This window comes from Macaca mulatta, chromosome 19 (assembly GCF_049350105.2).
Source record: "Macaca mulatta isolate MMU2019108-1 chromosome 19, T2T-MMU8v2.0, whole genome shotgun sequence".
In the NCBI taxonomy this organism is placed as follows: Eukaryota; Metazoa; Chordata; class Mammalia; order Primates; family Cercopithecidae; genus Macaca; species Macaca mulatta.
Window position 1 is genome coordinate 64,919,246 of NC_133424.1, and position 24,510 is coordinate 64,943,755.

Consider the following 24,510-nt stretch of genomic DNA (forward strand, 5'->3'; position numbering starts at 1 on the left):
CTCCCAAAGTGCTGGGATTACAGGCGTGAGCCTCCGTACCCAGCCTGATATCCCTGTTAAAAAGTACTACGGTATATCCCTTTTCAAAACTACTGTCTCAAAAAAGTACTATCTCTTTAAAAAGCACTATCTCAAAAAAGAAAAATAGAAAATAAGAAACAGAAAATAGGTTGAGAAAAGTGGCTCACATCTGTTGGCCATGCTGGTTTCAAACTCCTGACCTCAAGTGACCTACGTGCCTTGGCTTCCCAACGTGCTAGGATTACAGGCATGAACCACCGCACCTGGCTCAATCCTCTTAACATAAACACTTTAATGTCAATTAAGGCTTGAACTGAATGTTAAGTCAATACAAACTCAAATCAATGCTGATTTGACTCTAATGTCAATTAATGCTTGACGGTTTGCTATACTCATTGCATTGGGAACAGTTATCTCAAAAATTAATTTTCTGATGTTCTGCAAGGAGTGACCTCGGACTGAAGACTTTGCCACACTTATGACATTTGTAAGATTTCTGTCCAGTATGGATTCTCTGATGTCTAATAAGGTGTGAACATGAAGTAAAGGCTTTGCCACAATCATCACACTTGTGAGGTTTCTCTCCTGTATGAATTCTCCTGTTTTTGCATAGGATGAAGCTTGACTGAAGACCTTGCCACCGTCATGACATTTGTAAGGTTTCTCTCCAGTATGAGTTTGCAATGAACTGCAATGTATGAACGATGTCTGAAAATTTTGCCACATTTGTTACGCTTGTAAGATCTCTCTTCATTATGGATTCTCCAATGATTTACAATGCTTTTAGCATTACTGAAGACTTTGTGAGAATCATTACATTAGTCCAGTTTCCCTACACCATGAATTGCCTGATGGGAAATAATTGTTGACTTCTCACTAAAGGCTTTGCCACACTCACTACACTTGTAAGGTTTCTCTCCAGTGTGAATTCCAGTATGTTGTGCCAGGTGTGAATCACTCCCAAAAGTCTTGTCACAAACCTTATATTTGTATGGTTTCTCTCCAGTATGAATTATCCTATGTCTTTTAAGGTGTGATTTGCGACTGAAAAGTTTGTCACATGCTTCACATTTGTAAAGTTTCTCTCCAGTATGAATTCTATGATGAAGTGAAAGTTGTGATTGTTGATTAAAAGCCTTCCCACATTTGTTACACTTGTAAGGTTTCTCTGCAGTGTGAATTCTAGTATGTCTTGCTAGGTATGAATTACGCACAAAGGCCTTGTCACAAAGTGTACATTTGTAAGATTTCTCTCCAGTATGAAGTCTACGATGGTATACAAGGGATGGCTTGTGACTGAAGGTCTTTCCACACTCATTACACTTGTAAGGTTTCTCACCACTATGAAGTCTACGATGGCAATGAAGGTATGACCTCTGACTGAAGGTCTTGCTGCACTCATTACACTTGTAAGGCTTTTCACCACTATGAACTCTACGATGGCATACAAGGTATGACTTCAGACGGAAGGTCTTGCCGCACTCATTACACTTGTAAGGTTTCTCTCCACTATGAATTCTAGTATGTTTTGCCAGATAGGAATGAGATGCAAAAGCCTTGTCACAAACCTTACATTTGTATGGTTTCTCTCCAGTATGAATTACCTTATGTGTCTCAAGGGTTGATACTCGACTGAAAACTTTTTCACATTCTTCATATTTGTAAGGTTGCTCTCCAGTATGAATTGATTTATGAACTAAAAGATCTGAATTTTGACGAAAGGTCTTGCCACATTCACGACACTTGTAAGGTTTTTCTCCACTGTGAATTCTAGTATGTCTTACCAGGTGTGAATTCCATGCGAAAGCCTTGTCACAAACCTCACATTTGTAAGATTTCTCTCCACCATGAAGTCTTCGATGGCATACAAGGGATGACTTGTGACTGAAAGTCTTGCCACACTCATTACACTTGTAAGTTTTCTCTACAGTGTGAATTCTGGTATGTCGTGCCAGCTGTGAATTCCACGTGAAAGCTGTGTCACAAACCTTACATTTGTACGGTTTCTCTCCAGTGTGAATTCTCCTATGTGTCTCAAGGGTTGATTTGCGATTGAAAACTTTGTCACATTCTTCACATTTGTAAGGTTTCTCTCCAGTATGAATTCTATGATGACGTGCAAAGTTTGATTGTTGATTAAAAGCCTTGTCACATTCATTACACTTGTAAGGTTTCTCTCCAGTATGAATTGCCTTATGAATTACAAGGGCTGAATTTTGACCAAAGAGCTTGCCACACTCATTACACTTGTAAGGTTTTACTCCAGTATGAAGTCTACGATGGCATGTAAGGGATGACACCTGACTGAAGGACTTGCCACACTCATTACACTTGTAAGGTTTCTCACCCGTGTGGCATTTCTGATGGCATGCAAGGTTCTGCTTGTGATTAAACACCTTGCCACATACATCACGTTTATATATTTTGTCTCCTAAATGGATTGTCTGGTGTTTCCTTAAGAGTGAGCTACAATTAAAGGCTTTGCCACTCTCATTACACTGGAAAGATGTTTTTGTCATGTGTACTTCCTGTTCTTCTGTGAGTAATGAAGAATTTGGGGAATTATTCTCACAGTTATTAGAAATACGGATTTGGGGTCTACAAGAAATTCTTTGGGATGTTGAAACTGAGGGAACATCATCGGTAGACTTCTCAAGTTGATTACCCATTTTACCTTTGATCTGAAATATGCGCAGTTCAGGCAGATGTGAATGAAAGCTCGATCCAAGCTGATCTTTAATAGGCTTGTTTCCAGCATGTTTTTGATCATGTCGGTCTGTACTACCAGTGAACATTTTTATTTTTGTCATGGGTCCTTCATGGCCATTTCTTTCATCTTCTTGACACTGAAACTCAATGTCCTGAATTTGTTTCTCAATGTCCTGGAAGCAAAAATCTCTAATGTGATGACTTTCATGTCTTTGCAATGTCCCGGTGTGGATCACTTCTGTATTGCACTGCCCTGTTGATGAGAACTCCTTCATGATGCATTTGGAAGAGATATCTGTAAAATATAAACACCAATAGGTTTCAAATTAAGTCCAGATGGTAAATCATACTGAAGTGTGTAAATATGATACAAAAAGAATACTTATTTTGAACTTCCCAAACATGATCTTCAAAGTATAGGAACACAAAAGGAATAAGATTCTTTAATAAACAAAAGGCATTTACATATCCTTCAAATTAATTCCATGAAAACCTATTTCCTATATCATGACAAAACACTGACAGGGCACAAACATGAGTAAGCCGAAAGTAAGGAGTGTTTTTCCACTGTGACCCTAAAGTGTATCACAATTTGCAAAAAACATATCACTGTCACATCAATGAAGAGAAAAATATATATTCTTCATATTTACTGTGTACAAATGCTAAAAAACAAAAACCCACACAATATACAATATTGGTAAATAATCCACAACAACCTCATGTAAGGATAACCAAAAGCAACGTAAATTCCGTATTGTCAAACAATTATAGCACAGAGAATATAATAAAAGATTACAAAAATTAGCCAGGTGTGGTGGCCCGCGCCTGTAGTCACAGCTACTCGGGAGGCTGAGGCACAAGAATCGCTTGAACATGAGAAGCAGAGGTTGCAGTGAGCCAAGATCGCACTACTGCACTCCAGCCAGGGAGACAAAGTGAGACTCGGCCTCAAAAATAAAAGGAAAAAAAGAAAAAAATGTTACAATGTATTCTGAATAAATGTCATAAAATTACTTATATCCACACAGAACAGGCACTTAGTGACTTTTGAAAAATTTTTTGTAGTTTTATTTTTTTGAGACGGGGTCTTTCACTCCAGCTTGGAGTGCCATGGCATGATCTCAGCTCACTGCAACCTCTGCCACCTGGGTTGAAGTGATTCTCCTGCCTCAGCCTCCTGAGTACCTGGGATTACAGGCACGCACCACTATGTCTGTGTAATTTTTGTGTTTTTAGTAGAGATGGGGTTTCACCATCTTGGCCAGTCTGGTCTCAAACACCTGACCTCAAGTAATCCACTCACCTCGGCCTCCCAAAGTTCTGGGATTACAGGTGTGAGCCACTGCACCCGGTGACACTTTGTGACATTAACGAGTGTAGTGTGTCAGTTATATTCTATACCACATACTGTAAAGCCGTATGTAAAATTATAAAAATAAGATGTTGTAACCCATGATAAAACCAGCAAGCAAATGAGTACATTTATACGGCCTGCAGAATTCTAAACAATTCCTCTTAAGAAAAAAGCCACAATTTCGACTTAAGCATCAGCACACAACATAAGAAAAGAAATACATGATAAGATCACTACCTTCTGAGGTATGAGGTCAAGAAAATACACAGCATTTTAAGAAATAAGAATTGACTAATGGCTGAGCACGGTGGCTCACACCTGTAATCCCAGCACGTTGGGTGGCTGAGGCAGGTGGATCACGAGGTCAGGAGATCGAGAACAGTTAGGCCAACATGGGAAAACCCCATCTCTACTAAGAATACAGAAAGAAACAGCTGGGTGTGGCGGTGGGCGCCTGTAATCTCAGCTACTCTGGAGGATAAGGCAAAAGAATCATTTGGACTCACGAGGCGGAGGTTGCAGTGAGCTGAGATCTCGCCATTGCATTACAGCCTGGGTGACAGGGCAAGACTCCGTCTCAAACAAACAAACAAACAAATAGATAAATAATTGACTAATAGTGTAGAAAAGTGCAATTATGATGTCACAACTCTAGATATGTAATAGCCAGGCAACACAGCAATTTTCTTTTTTTTTTTTTTTTTTTTTTTTGAGACGGAGTCTCGCTCTGTCGCCCAGGCTGGAGTGCAGTGGCCAGATCTCAGCTCACTGCAAGCTCCCCCTCCCGGGTTTACGCCATTCTCCTGCTTCAGCCTCCCGAGTAGCTGGGACTACAGGCGCCCGCCACCTCGCCCGGCTAATTTTTTTGTATTTTTAGTAGAGACGGGGTTTCATTGCGTTAGCCAGGATGGTCTCGATCTCCTGACCTCGTGATCCGCCCGTCTCGGCCTCCCAAAGTGCTGGGATTACAGGCTTGAGCCACTGCGCCCGGCCAGCAATTTTCTATATATGCATTCCCCATGGTTATCTAGTTCACTATGCATAAAATATACAGACAGTGTACCGGGAAAATTTATAAACTGAGATCAGAGAAAACATTGTATAAAACAAACTGCACAATAAAAACAAAAAATATGATGTATGCTCCCTGGCCCAAATGTTCGTCTTAGCTAAAAGCCATTATCAGGTTTCTTATTCTCCGATAGGATGTTCCTGCAGATGGGGCCTTTTAGAGAATTTGGTCATGCATGTTGACTAATTGTGAATAGGACTAGGGCTTTTAATTGTATGTTTTCTTTCATTTATTTTTGAAAAAGAGTTTCACTCTTATTGCCCAGGCTGCAGTGCAATAGTGTGATCTAGGATCACTGCAACCTCTGCCTCCCAGGTTCAAGCGATTCTCCCACCTCAGCCATCTGAGTAGCTGGGATTAAATGCATGCACCACCGCTCCCGGCTAATTTTGTATTTTTAGTAGAGACGGTGTATCTCCATGTTGGTCAGGCTGGTCTCAAACTCCCGACCTCATGTGATTTGGCCATCTCAGCCTCCCAAATGCTGGGAATACAGGCGTGAGCCACCACGCCCGGCCAGGACAAATGCTTTTATAAAAAGAGACAGTAAAGAGCTGATTGCCTGTTCCTCTTTCCATCATGTCAGGACACAGCAGGAAGATGGCTGGGCTAAACCATGAAGAAGGCTCTCACCAGGAACCAATCTAACTGACATCTTGCTCTTGGATTTCCCACTCTCCAGATTCATGAGAAATACATTTCTATGTCTTAAGATTTCCAGTTTAAGCTATTTTTTTTTAATCTATTTTTGAGACTGAGTAATGCTTCATCACCCAGGTAGTGGCACGATTCTCCTACCTAAAGAGATACTCATGCCTCAGCCTCTTGAGTAGCAGGGACTACAGACACGTGCCACCATGCCTGGCTAATATTTTTTTGGGGGGTGGGGAATGGAATCTAACTGTCACCCGAGCTGGAGTGCAGTGGTGCGATCATGGTTCACTGCAACATTCACCTCCCAGGTTCAAGTGATTCTCCTGTCTCAGTCTCACAAGAAGCTGGGATTACAGGTTCATACCAACACGCTCAGCTAATTTTTATATTTTTACTAGAGACGGGGTTTCACCATGTTGGCCAGGCTGGTCTCGAACTGCGGCTGGCCAGTGTAAGCTATTTTTGACAGAACAGTAAAATGAGTGAGACAGGAAAAGAGGCATCTCATCATCAACATAACCGAAGACTGACAAATCTTATTAAACAAAGGAAGTTTAGAGTATCTACTATAAAACTTATAATAGATGAAGAAGTCTAATAGTATTCACTAGTTTTAAAAAGCAGGTGGACGAATCACCTGAGGTTGGGAGTTGGAAACCAGCCTTACCATTATGGAGAAACCACATCTCTACTAAAAATACAAAGATTAGCCAGGCTTGCACCAGGCATAATCCCAGCTACTTGGGAGCCTGAGGCAGGACAATCACTTGAGCCCTGGAAGTGGAGGTTGCGGTGAGCTGAGATTGCACCATTGCACTCCAGCCTGAGCAACAAGAGGGAAACCTGACTTAAAAAAAAAAAAAAAAAAAAAAGGCCGAGCACTCATGCCTGTAATTCCAGCACTTTGGGAGGCTGAGGAGGGTATATCACTTGAGGTCAGGAGTTCGAGACCAGCCTAGCAAACATGGTGAAACCCCATCCCTACTGAAAATACAAAATTAGCAAGGCATGGTGGAGCATGCCTGTAATCCCAGCTACTTGGGAGACTGAGGCAGGAGAATCGCTTGAACACGGGAGGTGGAGGTTGCGGTGAACTGAAATTGTGCTATTGCACTTCAGCCTGGGAAACAGGAGCAAAATTCCATCTCAAAAAAAAAAAAACCAACCCTGGAAGCAAATTAACATTATTTCTCAAATAATGACAGTAGGCCCATAATGGTCATATACATGACCCCAGTTTGCACATATGGTAAGTGAGGGACAAGACTTGATCCTGGGCCTGAAGCATCCCACCACATGTTCTTAGGCACAATAGTCAGCCCAGGCAGTACAGAAAATGACAAGTCATAGAAAATTCAAGGAGAACAGAAATAAGTACATCAAGTGGGATACAAAGGCTGAGCTGGGACACAAGGGCTGAGCTGTGCTGCTGACAGTGGTGCTAAGCCATCCCTTATGGACCATGTGCTGAGACATCATGCCCTGCACACATTGATTTAGGCAGCTTTGTACAATTTTGTCCAGTGGATGAATAAGGTCTTGACTTACTCAGTGAGTAGTGTTGGAGAGGAGGGGCTCACGGGGGAAATTGGGGCATCAGGCATTACAAAATCAATAGGGTGGAAAGAAACAGTATTTGCTTCCAGATCAATGTATCATGTGAGGCAAGGACACGAAAGAAAGGGTAAGTGTGGAAGGCAGGAAGTAATGGGCCTGTAGGAGTGAACTTTGTACATGCACGTCGGTGGGAATAGAATTCCACTAAGATAGACCAAAACTTCAGCTTGGAGGAAAGTGGAACTAATTTAGCAAATGGTAAAATATTGACCCAAGGTTAACTATGCAAATTATAATACGGGCAAGGGACAAGAATGAAAGAGATCCAAGAAAGCAGCAGTATGGTGGCCTGAGGTGAAAGCAGTTTTACATCTCTTAAATTCAATGCCTCTGATTTCTAGTTTCAAGCATGTACTCAACAAAATTCCCTGTGTAGATTCCAGAAATGCATACACACACAAAAAAACAAGTAAACGCTATGAAGAGTACAGTGCAGCAATGTAGGAGACCATGGGGGAGAACAAGGATCCCCTGGATGAGTAGGTAGTGATGTGCTTGTGAAAACAGAGCCTGGCTGAGTGCAGTGGCTCACTTCTGTAATCCCAGCACACTGGATGGGCGGGTGGATCACAAGGTCAGGAGTTCGAGACCAGCCAGGCCAGCATGGTGAAACACTGTCTACTTAAAAAAATACAAAACATTAGTCAGGCATGGTGGTGCACATCTGTAATCCCACCTACTCAAAAGGCTGAGGTAGGAGATTGCTTGAACCCGGGAGGCGGAGTTTGCAGTGAGCTGAGGTTGCACCACTGCACTACAGCTTGGGTGACAGAGCAATACTCAGTCTTAAAAAAATAAAAAATAAAAAGAACTGTACCTTTAACAGAGATGTGGTTTCACCCATGTTGGACAGGCTGTCTCCAACTCCTGACCTCAGGTGATTCACCCACCTCAGCCTTCCAAAGTGCTGGGATTATAGGTGTGTGCCACCGCACCCACCTGGGCAGTATTATTTATGAGAATAAAGACAAGAAATCAACCCAGATGTCCATTGACAGGTAAATATATGAACAAAATGTGGTATATACATAAAATGGAATATTATTCAGCCTTAAAAACAAACTTGGATGGAGCCAGGGGCAGTGGCTCATGCCTGTAATTCCAGCAATTTGGGAATCCAAGGCAACTGAATCACATCAGGCCAGGCTATCAAAACCAGCCTGGTCAACATGGCGAAACCGCCATCTGGAATAGAACTACCAAAAATTAGTCAGGTGTGGTGACACATGCCTGTAATCCCAGCCACTCAAGAGGCTGAGGCAGGAGAATCACTTGAACCCAAAAGGTGGAGGTTGCAGTGAGCCAAGATCACACCACTGCACTCAAGCCTGGGCAACAGAGGGAGACTCCGAATCAAAAAAAACAAAAACAAAACAAAACAAAGCAAAACATAGAAACCAACAAGATGAAAGCCACGGTATCTTAAGGAAATGACAGTAGAAGTAAAATATGGAAACCCCATTCAACTTCACAAGCTCCCTCACTAAGATTGATGAAAACCATATCTGCTACAGGATTGATCCTACAAAAAATGGGAACATAGGTTTTCTTGTTAAAAATGAACAATGGCACATATTGGTGTGAAAATGCGAAATGAACAAGAGTTCGGTCAAAAGCCTCAAACATATGAGGCTGTGAGCCCAAATGACCTCCTCACTAGGAGGAATTTCAACACCACTGACTGCTGCTTAGAGAACATGATCATTAGTTTACGGGATGAACATTGTCACAGTGCCAGTGAGAGATGCTTCTGTGATGCTCCTCAAAAACCAGAATGAGCTGAGCACGGTGGCTCGCACCTGTAATCCCAGCACTTTGGAAGGCCGAGGTGGGTGGATCACCTGAGGTCAGGAGTTAGAGACGAGCCTGACCAACACGGAGAAACCCGTCTCTACTAAAAATACAAAATTAGCTGCGCGTGGTAGCGCATGCCTGTAATCCCAGCTACTTGGGAGGCTGAGGCAGGAGAATTGCTTGAACCTGGAAGGCAGAGGTTATGGTGAGCTGAGATCATACCATTGCACTCCAGTCTGGTCAACAAGAGTGAAACTCCACCTCAAAAAACAAAAACAAAACAAAACAAAACAAAAAAACCATGTATGGGGCAAAATCACAAAAGAGAATACAAAACTAGGAAGAGCCAAGACAGACAAGAGCAGACTCCTCATGTCTGCAGGGACATTTTCCTCACCCACAGACTCCAGGTTCCTGTAGTTCTCCAACATCACTTCCCTGTATAAAGCCCTCTGCGCAGGGTTCAGGCATTTCCACTCCGCCAATGAGAATTCTATAGCCACATCCCTGAAAGTCACGCGTCCCTAAAATGAAACACATTTCAACAAAACATTATGGAGGACGGAGTTACCACCTTCACAGGAAATGAGAAAAGAGAAAATAAGTATTTATTTGATCAAAGGCTGTTCTGGCAAAACCACGTTAAGGTGTTTTTGAATATTTTTTCCTCATAGTTGCATTTTATTATATTTTTCCTTCAAAGATTTTAAGATCCCATAAGTCACTATGGAAGTCTCGATCTTACAGAAAATATAAAAACTATATAAATAAAAAGGAAGCACAGGGCTAGGCATGGTGGTTCACGCCTGTAATCTCAACACTTCAGGAAGACAAGGCGGGCAGATTATTTGAGGTCAAGAGTTCAAGACCAGCCTGGTCAACATGGTGAAAACCTATCTCTACTAAAAATATAAAAATTAGCCAGGCTTGGTGGCAGGCACCTGTAATTCCAGCTACACAGGAAGCTGAGGCAGGAGAATCACTAGAACCCAGGAGATGGAGGCTGTAGTGAGCCAAGTTGGCACCATTGCACTCCATCCTGGGCAACAGACTGATACTCCATCTCAAAAAAAAAAAGGGAAAAAAAAAAAAAAGCAAATATAGGGTTTTCTCTAGAGGTATGTCAGATATAATGTTCAACATACCAGGTGATATTAAGTCTCTAGATGAGCTAAGATACAAGTGCTGTTTCAGAGAGGACAAAGTCCAATGGCTTTGAAAGAAAAGTCCGAATCTAAAAACTATCATGATCGGTCAGGCACAGTGGCTCATGCCTATAATTCCAGCACTTTGGGAGGCCAAGGCGGGCAGATCATGAGGTCAGGAGTTCGAGACCAGCGTAGGAACTTGCTGAAACCCCTTCTCTACTAAAAATACAAAACTTAGCTGGGCGTGGTGGGGGGGTGCCTATAATCCCCGATACTCAGGAGGCTGTGGCCATAGAATTGCTTGAAACCAAGAGGCGGAGGTTGCAGTGAGCCGATATCATGCTATGCACTTCAGCCTGGGTGACAGAGCAATACTCCATCTCCAAAAAACTCAAAAAACAAAAAACTGTCACGATCACAGCAATAGCCATGACTAACATTCTTGAATGCTTCCCGTGTGCTATACACTCTTCTAAGTGCTTCCCATGTCATAAGCCATAAAATAACATACTATCCCATGAAGAAAGATCTGTACTTGGAGACAGTTACATCACACGCACTCTAGGAAACTTGTCACAAATCAAATAGCTAAAAATATCAACATGAGCACCTGAATCCAGATGTCTGGGGTTCACATTTGAATATAAACACCTAAGTAACAGACACAGCTTTAAACTAAACTGATACAGGTTTATCTAGTGGAGAGAATGTGATAAAGGACAAGGGTGAGAACATGGAGCATCCTACAAGGTCACTAAATAGACACATACAGGCGTGCAAATAATCCTCCACAATATTTCTTACTTTTCTTTTTCTTTTTTTTGAGATGGAGCCTCACTATTGCACAGGCTGGAGTGCAGTGGCACAATCTTGGCTCACTGCAACCTCTGCCACCCAGGTTCAAGCAAGTCTCTTGCCTCAGTTTCCCCAGTAGGTGGGATTTGAGCCACCTGCCACCGCATCCATCTAATTTTTGTATATTTAGTAGAGAAGGGGTTTCACCACCTTAGCCAGGCTGGTCTTGAACCCCTGATGTTGTGATCCACCTGCCTCAGCCTTCCAAATAAAAAATACTTAAAATCATTACAATTATAAAAAATAAAACATATTGCAAATGAAAAATAGTTAAAATCATTACAATTATTATAAAAAATAAAACTTATTACAAATGTTGTGTTTTCTATATAAACCATGGGCTTATCCATCCATGTATTCAGGCACACACATCCCATCACGCCGTTACACAGGTGGTGGCGCGCACCTCTAAACTCAGCTACTTGAGAGGCTCAGGCAACAGAATCACTGTAATCCAGGAGTCAGAGGCTACAGTGAAACGAAATCACACCGCTGCACTCCTGCCTGGGCGACAGAGTGAGACACAACTCAAAAAATATTTAAAAATAGCCGGGCACGGTGGCTCAAGCCTGTAATCCCAGCACTTTGGGAGGCCGAGACGGGCAGATCATGAGGTCAGGAGATCGAGACCATCCTGGATAACCCAGTGAAACCCCGTCTCTACTAAAAAATACAAAAAAAAAAAAATATATATATATATATATACATATATATATATTTAAAAATAAAGTTAAATCAATGATGTAATAAAGCCTGTCACTGATGCCTATCTCCACTTTCCATTCCATTCCAAGTCATTAAAAGTGCAGAGTTTGGCCAACCACAGTGGCTCAGGCCTGTAATCCCAGCACTTTGGGAGGCCAAGGTGGATGAATCACAAGGTCAGGAGTTCGACCAGCCTGACCAGTATGGTGAAACCCCATCTCTACTAAAAATACAAAAAAATTAGCCAGGTGTGGCAGCAAATGCCTGTAATCCCAGATCCTCGGGAGGCTGAGGCAAAAGAATTGCTTAAAGCCAGAAGGCAGGGGTTGCAGGGAGCTGAGATCCCGCCACTGCAATCCAACCTGGGCAACAGAGTGAGACTCCACCTCAAAAAAGTACAGAGTCCAGCCGGGCTGGCTGTCTCCCATCTGGAATGCCAGCCATTTGGGAGGCCAAGATGGGATGATCACTTGAGGCCAGGATATCAAGGCTATAGAGAGCTGTGATTGCACCACTGCACTCCAGCCTGGACAACAAAATAAAAATACAATGTAAAAAATAAGGCTGGACACGGTGGCACACACCTTTAATCCCAGCACTTTGGGAGTCTGAGACAGGCAGATCACGAGGTCAGGAGTTCGAGACCAGCCTAACCAACATGATGAAACCCCGTTTCAACTAAAAATACAAAAATTAGCTGGGTGTGGAGGTGCGTGCCTGTAGTCCCAGCAACTTGGGAGGCTGAGGCAGAAGAATTGCTTGAAACTGGGAGGTGGAGGTTGCAGTGAGCTGAGATCGTGCAATTGCACTCCAGCTTTAGTGACTGAGCGAGACTCCATCTTAATGCAAATAAATAAATACATATATACATTCATTCATACATACATACATAGATATATATAGTGATCCATGCCTATCCTTCAGGCTCTTCGGGAGGCTAAAGCAGGGATTAGTTGAGCCCAGGAGTTTGAGGCTGCTGTAAACTCTGAATTGCGCCATTGTACTCCAGAATTAAGCCACAGAGCAACATCTTCTCTCCTCTCTCTTTTTTCTTTTGAGACAGAGTTTCACTCTGTCTCCAAGGCTGGAGTGCAGGGGCACAATTTCAGCGTTCAGTAACCTCCACCTCCTGGGTTCAACTGGTTCTCCTGCCTCAGCCTCCTGAGTAGCTGTGATTACCGGCATGCACAACCACACTCAGGTAATTTTTTTTTTTTTTTGAGGCAGAGTCTCGCTCTGTCACCCACACTGGAGTGCAGTGGCACGATCTCGGCTCACTGCAAGCTCCGTCTCCCGGGTTCACGCCATTCTCCCGCCTCAGCCTCCTGAGTAGCTGGGACTACTCAGGAGTGACAGGTGCCCACCACCACGCCCGGCTATTTTTTTGTATTTTTAGTAGAGACAGGGTTTCACCGTGTTAGCCAGGATGGTCTTGATCTTCTGAACTTGTGATCCGTCCGCCTTGGCCTCCCAAAGTGCTGGGATTACAGACGTGAGCCACCGCACCCGGCCTCACCCAGGTAATTTTTGTACTTTTAGTAGAGATGGGGTTTCACCGTGTTGGCTAGGCTGGTCTCGAACTTCTGACCTCAAGTGATCTACCTGCCTTGGCCTCCCAAAGTGCTGGGATTACAGGTGTGAGCCACCATACCTGGACCAACATCTTGTCTCTTAAAAAAAAAAAAAATTTGGAGAAAGAGACATGTTGATCTACTCGTTTTTTTTTTTTTTTGAGACAGAGTCTTGCTCAGTGGCCCAGCTTGGAGTGCGGTGGCGCCATCTCGGCTCACTGCAAGCTCCGCCTCCCGGGTTCTCGCCATTCTCCTGCCTCAGCCTCCCGAGTAGCTGGGACTACAGGCGCCCGCCACTACGCCCAGCTAGTTTTTTGTATTTTTAGTAGAGACGGGGTTTCACCGTGTTAGACAGGATGGTCTCGATCTCCTGACCTCGTGATCCGCCCGTCTCGGCCTCCCAAAGTGCTGGGATTACAGGCTTGAGCCACCACGCCCGGCCCATGTTGATCTACTCGTGTGGCTTCAAATGCATTACCAAATCAGATACGAAATATCTCCCCTTATTTGTCTCCTTTTCCAGAATTTACCAGATATCTGTGCACATTAACATATGTATTTCATATGTAGTTTCTCTGACCTGACATCCAGATGTGGTCCCTGAACCATCCAGGCTGCCCAGCAGCACGGACATCCATGGGCCCACACTCCATGTTTATCCATGTCTTGGTGTGAGCCCTTCCCAGGACCGTGCCCAGTGGAGCCTCTTCCCAAGTTCATGTCACTGGGTCACAGGAGATGAAATCTCAGTGCAGATGACAGGAACTGAGGGCAGGCATGGGTGAGTGCAAGCAAACCTGTCAGGCAAAATGCTTCAGACTCAGAAAAGACTGGCTACTACAATTCCTGGCATTTCAGAAAGGAGAGAGACAGATTAATCCCCAGAGGAACATCACTTCACCTGAGGAAGGGCCATGCCTGGCTCCTTTCCTTTCCTCTTCTCAGCTGCTTCCTCACGTAACCTGAGTCTTTAGCAATCAATCCTGTATGTGAAAAAAAGACTTCATGTTAGAAATGACTCACTCCCTTCCCGTGACAAAAACACATGAACAGGGGAGACCTCACCCTGTAGAAAGATGGTCCCCCACTGCCCACTGCACCAGAGACCATGCAGAGATAAGAAAGCCCCACAGGAAGACCTGTAAGTGTACATTTGACCCCGGTCTTCAGATCTCACTCCCCTCCTGGAGAAGCCCCCACACACGAGGCAGCAGCGGGGCGCTGGGCTGGACTGATCTCCCCTTCAGGATACAGACCCATCCCTGACCAAACCCCATCCAGAGGACAGCCCCTCATCTCTGTGGATCACAGGCTGAGCTCAGCCCTCAGAAACGGGGGACACAGAGCTTCGATGCTCAGTGCTGCACACAGATGACAAGCACCTGGGCCACTGCAGCTATTACTGAGGGTGGGCTCCATCCCTTCAGAATAAGAATGCCTGCTAAAGCAGCACAAATGCTCTATTTGCAAAATGCTCTGCAGTCTAATGTGAAGCCAGGGTTGAGCTCCACTCAGAGGGGCGAGCCCAGCACAGCCCCACGTTCTGGTTCTGCTCTTCCCTTGGGGCCTTGTTCTCACCAGGATCCAGACAGCGATGGCAAAGGCACAAAAATAATCAAATAGAACAGACAATGTGGACCCGGCGTAGGGCGAAGGCTCACCTGTGTGTAAGGAAAACGAATTTAGGGCCCCCAATCACTAAGCAAAAGGGAAAAGTCAAGCTGGGAACTGCTTAGGGAACAAGACTCCCCTTCTAATCAAAGTCACCCCTCTGCTCCCTCACATAGATGCGTATCTGAGGGCCTCCTTTGAAAGGCTAATCAGAAACTCAAAAGAAGGACCCAGTACAGCGGCTCAGGACTGTAATCCCAGCACTGTGGGAGGCCAAGGCTGGCAAATCACTTGGGGTCAAGAGGTCAACACCAGCTCAGCCAACATGGTGAAACCCCAACTCTATTAAAAATACAAAAATGATCCAGGCATCTACTTGGGAAGCTGAGGCAGGAGAATCACTTGAACCCAGGAGGCAGAGGTTGCAGGGAGCCGATATCGTGCCACGGCACTCCAGCCTGGGCGACAAAACAAGACTTCATTTCAAAAAAAAAAAGGAAACTCAGAAGATTGCAACCATTTGTGCCTCAGTTCTCTGTGACCTGGAAGCCCCCGCCCTGCTTCAAGTCTTCCTGCCTTTGTTTAAAGTTGGCCACCATGCAGACCAAACCAATGTACTTCTTACATATATTGACTGATGATGCCGCATGTCTCCATAATATGTGTAAAATAAAGCTCTGCCCCGACCACCTTGGGCAAAATAAACTTTCTAAATTAACTGAGATCTGTGTAAGATTTTCTGGTTTCACAGCTGCAATGTCAAACGGGGGGCTGTGGGAGATCACAAAGGAAACCTGGAGAAGATGATATCAGAACAGGGACCTAGGAAAGAAAGGCTGCTTTTCACTTGCAGCTGAGGGGCAGAGAGCCCTAGACAGAGGGACAGCTCCAGTGAAGCCCCTGAGACAGGAGCAACCTCAGCCCCAGGAAAAGGAAAGCGATCCATGTGGCTGGAGCAGTGGAAGAGAGGAGGGCACAGGTAGGACATAAGGTCAGAGAGGTCCTGGGGGGGCACAGACCCATAGGGACATGGTCTTCAAACATTTTCTCCCACAACCCAAAAGAATTTTGAAAGTCGATGGTGATCCCTGCTATGCGGGGTTCTGAGGCAGAAGAATCCCTTGAAGCCAGGAGACAGAGGTTGCAGTGAGCCGAGATCGTGCCATTGTACTCCAGCCTGGGACACAAGAGTGAAAATGTGTCTCAAAAAAAAAAAACCAAAAAAAAGGAAGTTATGTATCTTCTCACTCCTTTCACGTATACATGTAAGTTTCTCTTTATATTATAATTTACAACACTTATAAATAATGTAACTTATTTCCCATATTTAAAACACATGCTGTCAAGTTCAGCTAAGTTTCCAGAAGTACACAGTCACTCTCTTCTGAGATGTGCAGACTGTAAGGGAATGTTCGGGGGTTTAGGACATCACTTATGGACACCTGAAGGTGAGGATGCCCGTTTGATGTCCCAGGAGAGAGCTGAGGAGACAATTAGACACAGGATTGTAGAGCTCAGTGGCGAGGCCTGTAGGGGACATGGAGTCGTGTAGGTGGGTTAAAGCTCTGAGATGATAAGGCTCAAGGTGATTTGACTAATCCCCTGTTTTTGCTCATCTTGTGTTTTTTTTTTTTTTTTTTTTTTTTTTTTTTTTTTAACATTTGGATAACTGGAACCCATTTAAAATTCGAGTTAAAACTGAGCACCCTAATTCTGTTTTTTTTTTTTTTTTTGAGACGGAGTCTCGCTCTGTCGCCCAGGCTGGAGTGCAGTGGCCGGATCTCAGCTCACTGCAAGCTCCGCCTCCTGGGTTCACGCCATTCTCCTGCCTCAGCCTCCCGAGTAGCTGGGACTACAGGCGCCCGCCACCTCGCCCGGCTAGTTTTTTGTATTTTTTTTAGTAGAGACGGGGTTTCACCCTGTCAGCCAGGATGGTCTCGATCTCCTGACCTCGTGATCCGCCCGTCTTGGCCTCCCAAAGTGCTGGGATTACAGGCTTGAGCCACCGCGCCCGGCCCCTAATTCTGTACATATCTCTCATTCTCCAATTCTCTCTCTAGTTCTTGTTTTCTTCTCTTTTTCCCTGGGATTCTGCTCCTCATTTTGTACCCCTCTCCTCTCCTGCTATGTATCCCCTTCTTCCCTCTATTCCTTCTCTTCCACCTCTTGTGCTCCATCCTCACAACTTATTTAACCTCTTTTTTTTTTCTTTTTTTTTTTTTTTGAGACCGAGTTTTGCTATTGTTGCCCAGGGTGGAGTGCAATGGCGAGATCTCGGCTCACCGCAACTTCAGCCTCTCAGGTTCAAGCGATTCTCCTGCCTCAGACTCCCTAGTAGCTGGGATTACAGGCATGTGCAACCGCGCCTGGCTAATTTTGTATTTTTAGTAGAGACGTGGTTTTTTCCATGTTGGTCAGGCTCGTATCGAACTCTGGACCTCAGGTGATCCGCCCACCTCAGTCTCCCATAGTGCTGAGATTACAGGCATGAGCCACCGCGTCCAGTCCTTATTTAACCTCTTGTTGCTCCTTCTCCCCAATCTTTTGATCGTCCTCAATCTCTATATATTACCACCTCTTCTCTTATCTCTGCGTCTCCTCTGCTTTCCCTGTTAAATTCTCTCTTCCCTGTTATACCCCCCGTCCCCACTCTCTAGCACCCCAGATCCCCAGGTGTCCTCCCTGCTGTGGTTCTCCCTCTGTTCTCCTTGCCACCAGCACCACTCTGCTCTGGCTTCAAATCCCTCCTCCTCTCCCTCACTCTGGTGAGCCTCCCTCTTTGTTGCCCCTCTCCCTATCTTGCTGTCCTTCATCTCTGTACAGCTAGCTTTTCTCTACATTTCTCCAGTTGCTTTTCTCTTCCCGCTTTTTTTTTCTTTCACTTTTGCTGTCTCTTGGCTAATCCCTCACCCATCCTCTACTTTGCCATCTGTTATGGACCTTTCTCATTCTTCTTTTCTCTGTCTCTTGTTTTCTACTGCTCTCTCAGTCCCTCTCTCTGTCTCCTGATCCCTTTGGCCCACACAATCACAGGAGGGTTTGGAGTAAGCGCATTTTCCAGGGGGTGGAGCTGGGCAGGCAAGAACACCAGGTGTCATAGGACAAGCCCCTGGGACCTGCCCAACCCTGGCTCAGGGGAAGCGGTGACTGCGGAGGAAAGACTTGGGGAGCAGCAGGGTCCAGCATGAGGAGGGACGTGGGGGGCTGAAAGCGCCTTAAGACAAGGGTTGGACCTGCAGGATCCCAGGACCAGGCAGAGGTCGAAGCACCCCGGGACTGGGGCCGCGGTGCTGTGCTCCAGGGGCCGACTGGGGCGAGGCTGGGCAGCGCACAGGGCGGGAATCCACCTCGAGCCTGAGGACTTTAAAAATCATGGGGTGGGAGGAGTCAGAACAAGGTTTTGAGGCGAAAATTATGGCATAGGAAGTGTATACATTGCCCTAGAGCAGAAAGACCGGGACGGGAACAGCCTCCGGGCGACTTCAAACCCAAAAGGAAGCAACTTCCGGACTCTTACGTAGACGTCTCAATTTGTTCTGGGTGAAGGAAGACAGGCGAGAATTTCCAGGTCCGTGGGGACCCCACGTCCCAGGGACAGAAACGCTGGGGACCTGGGAAGCCAGTGAATACAAGACAGAGCGAAACTCACGCTCCGCGATAGGACCTTCACCTCACGCGATCTGCTTCCGGGTTTGCGCGCGCAGGACAGAAACCAGGCCTGGGCGGAGCCCGCGAGCAAGTTAACGGAGCCTGGGCGGGGTAGGGGCGGGGCGTGTGGCGGAGAGACCTTGCCCTGTGGAAGCGGCGGAGGGTGGGCCAGGGGCGGGACCTGTGGGTCTCTCTGCCTGGCACCCAGAGCCTGTTTTTCGGGTTTTTGGAAGCGAGAGTGGCCAGGAAGGTTGAGGCATGATTCAAAAGCCCTGGAATTCTCTGGAACGGGGATGCAAACTAGAATGTGAAATGCAAAGCCCTGTCTGGGCGGAATGTACGATTTCATGCTGACAGCCCACAGAACAGAATAGAAATCCTCTCCCTTTCTATTCTGCATTCACTCAGGAGGGAGGGTCCACCCTGTGCTCAGCTTCAGAGACTTCCCTAGGGCCTCCGCCTGGGATGCGGGACGGAGTGCTCAGGCCAGGGAGAGGAGAGGTCACCACCTGCTGCTTAAACACAGCAGGGATGCAGGCACCAGACAGAAGCCTGAGGTCTCAGCTACTCAGGAAGCAGCCGCGGGAGAATCCCTGAACCTGGGGGTCCAGGCCAGCCTGGGCGACTAAGTAACACCCCTCCTGGAGGACTCCCTTCTCCGTCTCTCTCTTGCCCTTTTCTTTTCCTTTCCTTTTTTTCTGTTTTGATGGAGTCTCGCTCTGTCGCCCAGGCTGGAGTGCAGTGGCAAGATTTTGGCTCACTGCAAGCTCCGCCTCCCAGGTTCACACCGTTCTCCTGCCTCTGCCTTTCGAATAACTGGAACTACAGGCGCCCGCCATGATGCCCAGCTAATTTTTTGTATTTTTAGTAGAGACAGGTTTCACTGTGTTAGCCAGGATGGTCTCGATCTCCTGACCTCGTGATCCACCCGCCTCAGCTTCCCAAAGTGCTGGGATTACAGGGGTGAGCCACCGCGCCCCGCCTTGATTTTTTCTTTTCTAGCCCTTTTTAAATAAAATTTTTGATGGTGTGACACAGGGATCCAACATTACTCTTTTCCATGTGGATATCCAGTTAGTTGTCCCAGCACATTTGTGAAAGAAATCTATTACTTTCTCTTTTTTTACTTTTTTCTTTCCTTTTATTTTTGAGACAGAGTATTTCTCTGTGGCCCATGCTGGGGTGCAGTTGCGAGTTCATGACTCACTGCAGCCTCTGCCTCCTGAGTGGAAGCTATTCTGCCTCAGCCTTTGGAGTAGCTGCTATTACAAGCGCACACGGCCACACCCAACTAATTTTTGTATTTTTGGTAGAGACGGGGTTTCACCATGTTGGCCAGGCTGGTCTGTAACTCCTGACTTCAGTGATCCACCTGCCTGCTGGGATTACACTCATGAGTCACCATGTCTGGCCCAGGAAATATTCTTTACTTCACTTTTTAAATGTGAGAAAATATAATTGAAAAACCAAGAGAATTCCCCCAAATGAGAAATCATTTCTACGACGATAATAGAGAAAGAAAGAGAAACTATTTTATTAATAAGCTTTAGAGCAGAATGTGGTGGGAAATAGAGGCAAACAGCTAAGAGGTTGAAAAGACAGAAACTTCAGTATTCTAAACAACCCATTAAGTACATGTTTTAAAGATAAACACTAATCAGTCTTCAGGGAAGAGGAGTTGACAAGCCCTTGGTTACACACAGTTCATCCTGGCTGTACTTCGTAATGGAGGTGAGAATCTCTGTCAGCTAATTAGCTTCATCCCAAGGGAAGGGGAGAAACCCTAACACTAACCCTAATACAAAAATTAGCTGGGCGTGGTGGCAGGCGCCTGTAATTTTTCTGTATATTTAGTAGAGACAAGGTTTTGCCAAGCTGGCCAGGCTGGTTTTGAACTCCTGAAGTCAAGTGATCCACCCACCTCGGCCTCCCAAACTGTTGGGACTACAGGCTTGAGCCACCATGGTCAGCCAGGAAAACTCTTAGAAGTTGCGCCTGCATTCCACTAGACTCAGGTTGCAGGATGACATTCCTCTCAAGGCTCAGAATTATTTAAAGGTCCAAAGCTTTAAATTGGAATCATTTGATGTTTGAATTATTTAATTTCCTACTGAGACACAGGTATTATCTATCTGGTTGTATGCATTTTTTTTTTTTTTTTTTTTGAGATAGAGTCTCACTCTGTCACCCAGGCTGCAGTGCAGTGGTGCAATCTCGGCTCACTGCAACCTCTGCCTCCCAGGTTCAAGCAATTCTCCTGCCTCAGCCTCCGGAGTAGCTGGGATTACAGGCGCCCGCCACCATGCCCAGCTAATTTTTATATTTTTAGTAGAGATTCACCATGTTGGTCAGGCTGGTCTCAAACCCCTGACTTCATGATCAGGGGATCACGAGATTGTGCCACTGTACTCCAGCCTGGGCGACAGAGCGAGACTCCGTCTCAAAAAAAAAAAAAAAGAACTGACTTACAGTGTCGGAGGGTGAAATTAATTATGATGTCACAGATACAGTTAGGTAACACCAGGCAATACAGCAATTTTATATATATGCATTGCCCTTAGTTATCTAGTTAACTGTGCATAAAATATAAAATATAGAATGTGTACTGGGAAAATTTATAAACTGAGATCACAGAAAACATTGTATAAAACAAATTGCACAATAAAAACATAAAAGGCAAGATATAGGCTCTCTGGTCTGAATGATCATATTGGCCAACAGCGATGTTCAGAGTTCTTATTGTCCAATAGGATGTTCCTGAAGATAGTGCCTTTGAGAGAATTTGGTCACGGGTGTTGACTACATGTGAATAGGACTAGCGCTTTTATTTTTATTATTTATTTATTTATTTATTTACTTTTTGAGACAGAGTTTCCCTCTTGTTGCCCAGGCTGGAGTGCAGTGGTGCAATCATGGCTCACCACAACCTTTGTCTCCTGGGTTCATGCAATTCTCCTGCCTCAGCCTCCCGAGTAGCTGGGATTACAGGCATGCGCCACCACACCCAGCTAATTTTGTATTTTTTGTAGAGATGGAGTTTCTCTATTTTGGTCAGGCTGGTCTCGAACCCCCAACCTCAGGTGATTCACCCGCATCAGCCTTCCAAAGTGCTGGAATTACAAGTGTGAGCCACTGTGCACAGCCAGGACTACCGCTTTTATAAAGAGAGACATTAAAGAGCTGATTGCTATTTCTTTTTTGTTTTTGTTTTTGAGATCAAGTCATGCTCTATCACTCAGGCTGGAGTGTAGTGGCATGATTCTCCTGCCTAAAGAGATTCTCCTGCTTCAGCCTCCTGAGTCGATGTGACTACAGACACATGCCACCATCCTTGGCTAATTTTTTAATTTTCTTTTTTTTTTTTTTTTTTTGGCGGGGGGAGACAGTCTCACTCTGTCACCCAGGCCGGAGTGCCGTGGTGCGATCGTGGCTCACTGCAACCTCGGCTTCCCAACCAGGTCCAAGTAATTCTCCTGCCTCAGCCTCTGGAATAGCTGAAATTAGAAGCATGCGCCATCGGCCGGGCGCGGTGGCTCAAGCCTGTAATCCCAGCACTTTGGGAGGCCGAGACGGGCGGATCACAAGGTCAGGAGATCGAGACCATCCTGGCTAACCCGGTGAAACCCCGTCTCTACTAAAAAATACAAAAAACTAGCCGGGCGAGGTGGCGGGCGCCTGTAGTCCCAGCTACTCCGGAGGCTGAGGCAGGAGAATGGCGTGAACCCGGGAGGCGGAGCTTGCAGTGAGCTGAAATCCGGCCACTGCACTCCAGCCTGGGTGACAGAGCGAGACTCCGTCTCAAAAAAAAAAAAAAAAAAAAGAAGCATGCGCCATCACACCCGGTGAATTTTTGTACTTTGGTAGAGACAGGGTTTCACCATGTAGGCCAGGCTGGTCTCAAACTTCTGACCTTAAGTGCTCCCAAAGTGCTGGGATTCAGGCATGAGCCACCACGCTGGGCTTTGACGTTCCTTTCTCTCTCCTTCTTTTTTTTTTCAGATGGAGTCTAGCTCTGTTGCCTAAGCTGGCATGCAGTGGCGCAATCTTGGTTCACTGCAACCACTGCCTCCGGGGTTCAAACAATTGTCCTGCCTCAGCCTCCTGAGTAGGTGGGATTACAGGTATCTGCCATCATGTCCAGCTAATTTTTGTATTTCTTTAGTAGAGATGGGGTTTCACTGTGTTGGCCAGGCTGGTCTCAAACTCCTGACCTCGTGATCCACGCACCTAGGCCTCCCAAAGTGCTAGGATTACAGGCGTGAGCCACAGCGCCCTGAAGTCCCTTTTAAAAACTACTATGGGCTTGGCATGGTGGCTCATGCCTGTAATCCCAGCACTTTGGGAGGCCAAGGCGGGCGGATCACCTGAGGTCGGGAATTAGAGAGCAGCTTGGGCCAATATGAAGAAACTCCGTCTCTACTAAAAACACAAAATTAGCCAGGCGTGGTGGTGCACGCCTGTAATCCCAGCTACTCAGGAGGCTGAGGCAGTAGAATCGCTTGAAACCACGAAGCAGAGGTTGTGGTGATCTGAGATCATGCCATCGCACTCCAGCCTGGGCAACAAAAGCAAAACTCCCTCTCTTAAAAAAAAAAAAAGAAAATAAAAGAAAAAAAAAAGGGCTATGTAGGCCAGACGCGGTGGCTCATCCCTGTAATCCCACCTGTAATCCCAGTGATTTGGGAGGACAAGGCAGGAGGATCCTTTGAGCCCAGGATTTTGAGACTAGCCTGGGAAACATAGTGAAACCCGATTTCTACAAAAAAAAAAAAAAAAAAAAAAAAAAAAAAAATACTAGCCGGGCTTGGTGGCTCATGCCTCTGGTCCAAGCTACTGAGAAGACTGAGGTAGGAGGATCACTTGAGCCCAAGAGGTCGAGGCTGCAGTTAGAGGAGGTCAGGCCACTGCACTCCAGCCTGGGTGATAGAGCCAGACCCTGTCTCAAAATATTGATTAATTCAATTAAAAGTATTATGTAATAACAGTGACTATTTTCCCACTTTACTGCCCCATGTCTTACCCCATCCTAGGAAAAGGGAAGGCAGTGATTGACAACTGAATTAGTCACTTCAACCTAGCTGAATAGGGATTCCAAGTGGAACATAACCTCTTATGCCAAGATTTATAGAATATACATGTCTTTTTTTTTTTTTTTTTGAGACAGAGTTTCTCTCTTGTTGCCCAGGCTAGACTGCAATGGCACGATCTCGGCTCACCACAACCTCCGCCTCCCAGATTCAAGCGACTCTCTTGCCTCAGCCTCCCCAGTAGCTGAGATTATAGGCATGTGCCACCACGCCCAGCTAATTTTGTATTTTTAGTAGAGACGGGGTTTCTCCATGTTGGTTAGGCTGGTCTCAAACTCCCGACCTTAGGTATCCGTCCACCTCAGCCTCCCAAAGTGCTGGAATTATGGGGGCGTGAGCCACCGAGCCCGGCCCATACACGTCTTACAGATATGAATTTTAAAATTCTCAATCTTATCTGTATAATTTAAACAAGTTTTTAGTTATTAGATTATATACACAGAAGTCAACATGTCACAACTAATCATATCCAATGAACTCACCCACTCATCTGAGCCCAAAGTCTCTCACCCTTTTTTTTATTTTGAGACTGCAGTACAGTTGCATGATCTCAGATCACTGCAGCCTGGACCCCCTGGGCTCAAGTCATCCTCCCAGCTCGGCCTCCAGAGCAGCTGGGAGTACAGGTGCACACAATTAAGCCCGGTTATTTACTTATTTT

General features: G+C 45.5%; 1 protein-coding gene and 1 long non-coding RNA gene across 4 annotated transcripts in view; one reads left to right on the plus strand and one right to left on the minus strand.

The window, feature by feature from the left end:
• Positions 1–298: 298 nt before the first annotated feature.
• Positions 299–24,510, minus strand: part of LOC106994839 (uncharacterized) — a 33,808-nt gene continuing 9,596 nt past the window's right edge. Inside the window, exons 1-4 of one of the 3 annotated variants that reach the window (XM_077981272.1) lie at positions 14,405–14,471; positions 9,622–9,748; positions 1,002–3,025; positions 299–923 (exon numbers count right to left, since the gene is read on the minus strand). In XM_077981272.1, coding sequence (XP_077837398.1) covers positions 840–923; positions 1,002–3,025; positions 9,622–9,748; positions 14,405–14,419 — 2,250 coding nt within the window. In that variant the 5' untranslated portion in view covers positions 14,420–14,471 and the 3' untranslated portion in view covers positions 299–839. Of the gene's footprint in view, positions 3,026–9,621; positions 9,749–14,404; positions 14,487–24,510 lie in introns of those variants that run through there. The other 2 variants (XM_015124773.3, XM_077981271.1) reach the window with 2 other exon arrangements.
• On the plus strand, positions 18,757–22,023 carry LOC144337317 (uncharacterized). The gene is made up of 2 exons (XR_013410291.1): positions 18,757–20,579; positions 21,092–22,023. It is a non-coding gene; the product is annotated as an uncharacterized LOC144337317 (long non-coding RNA).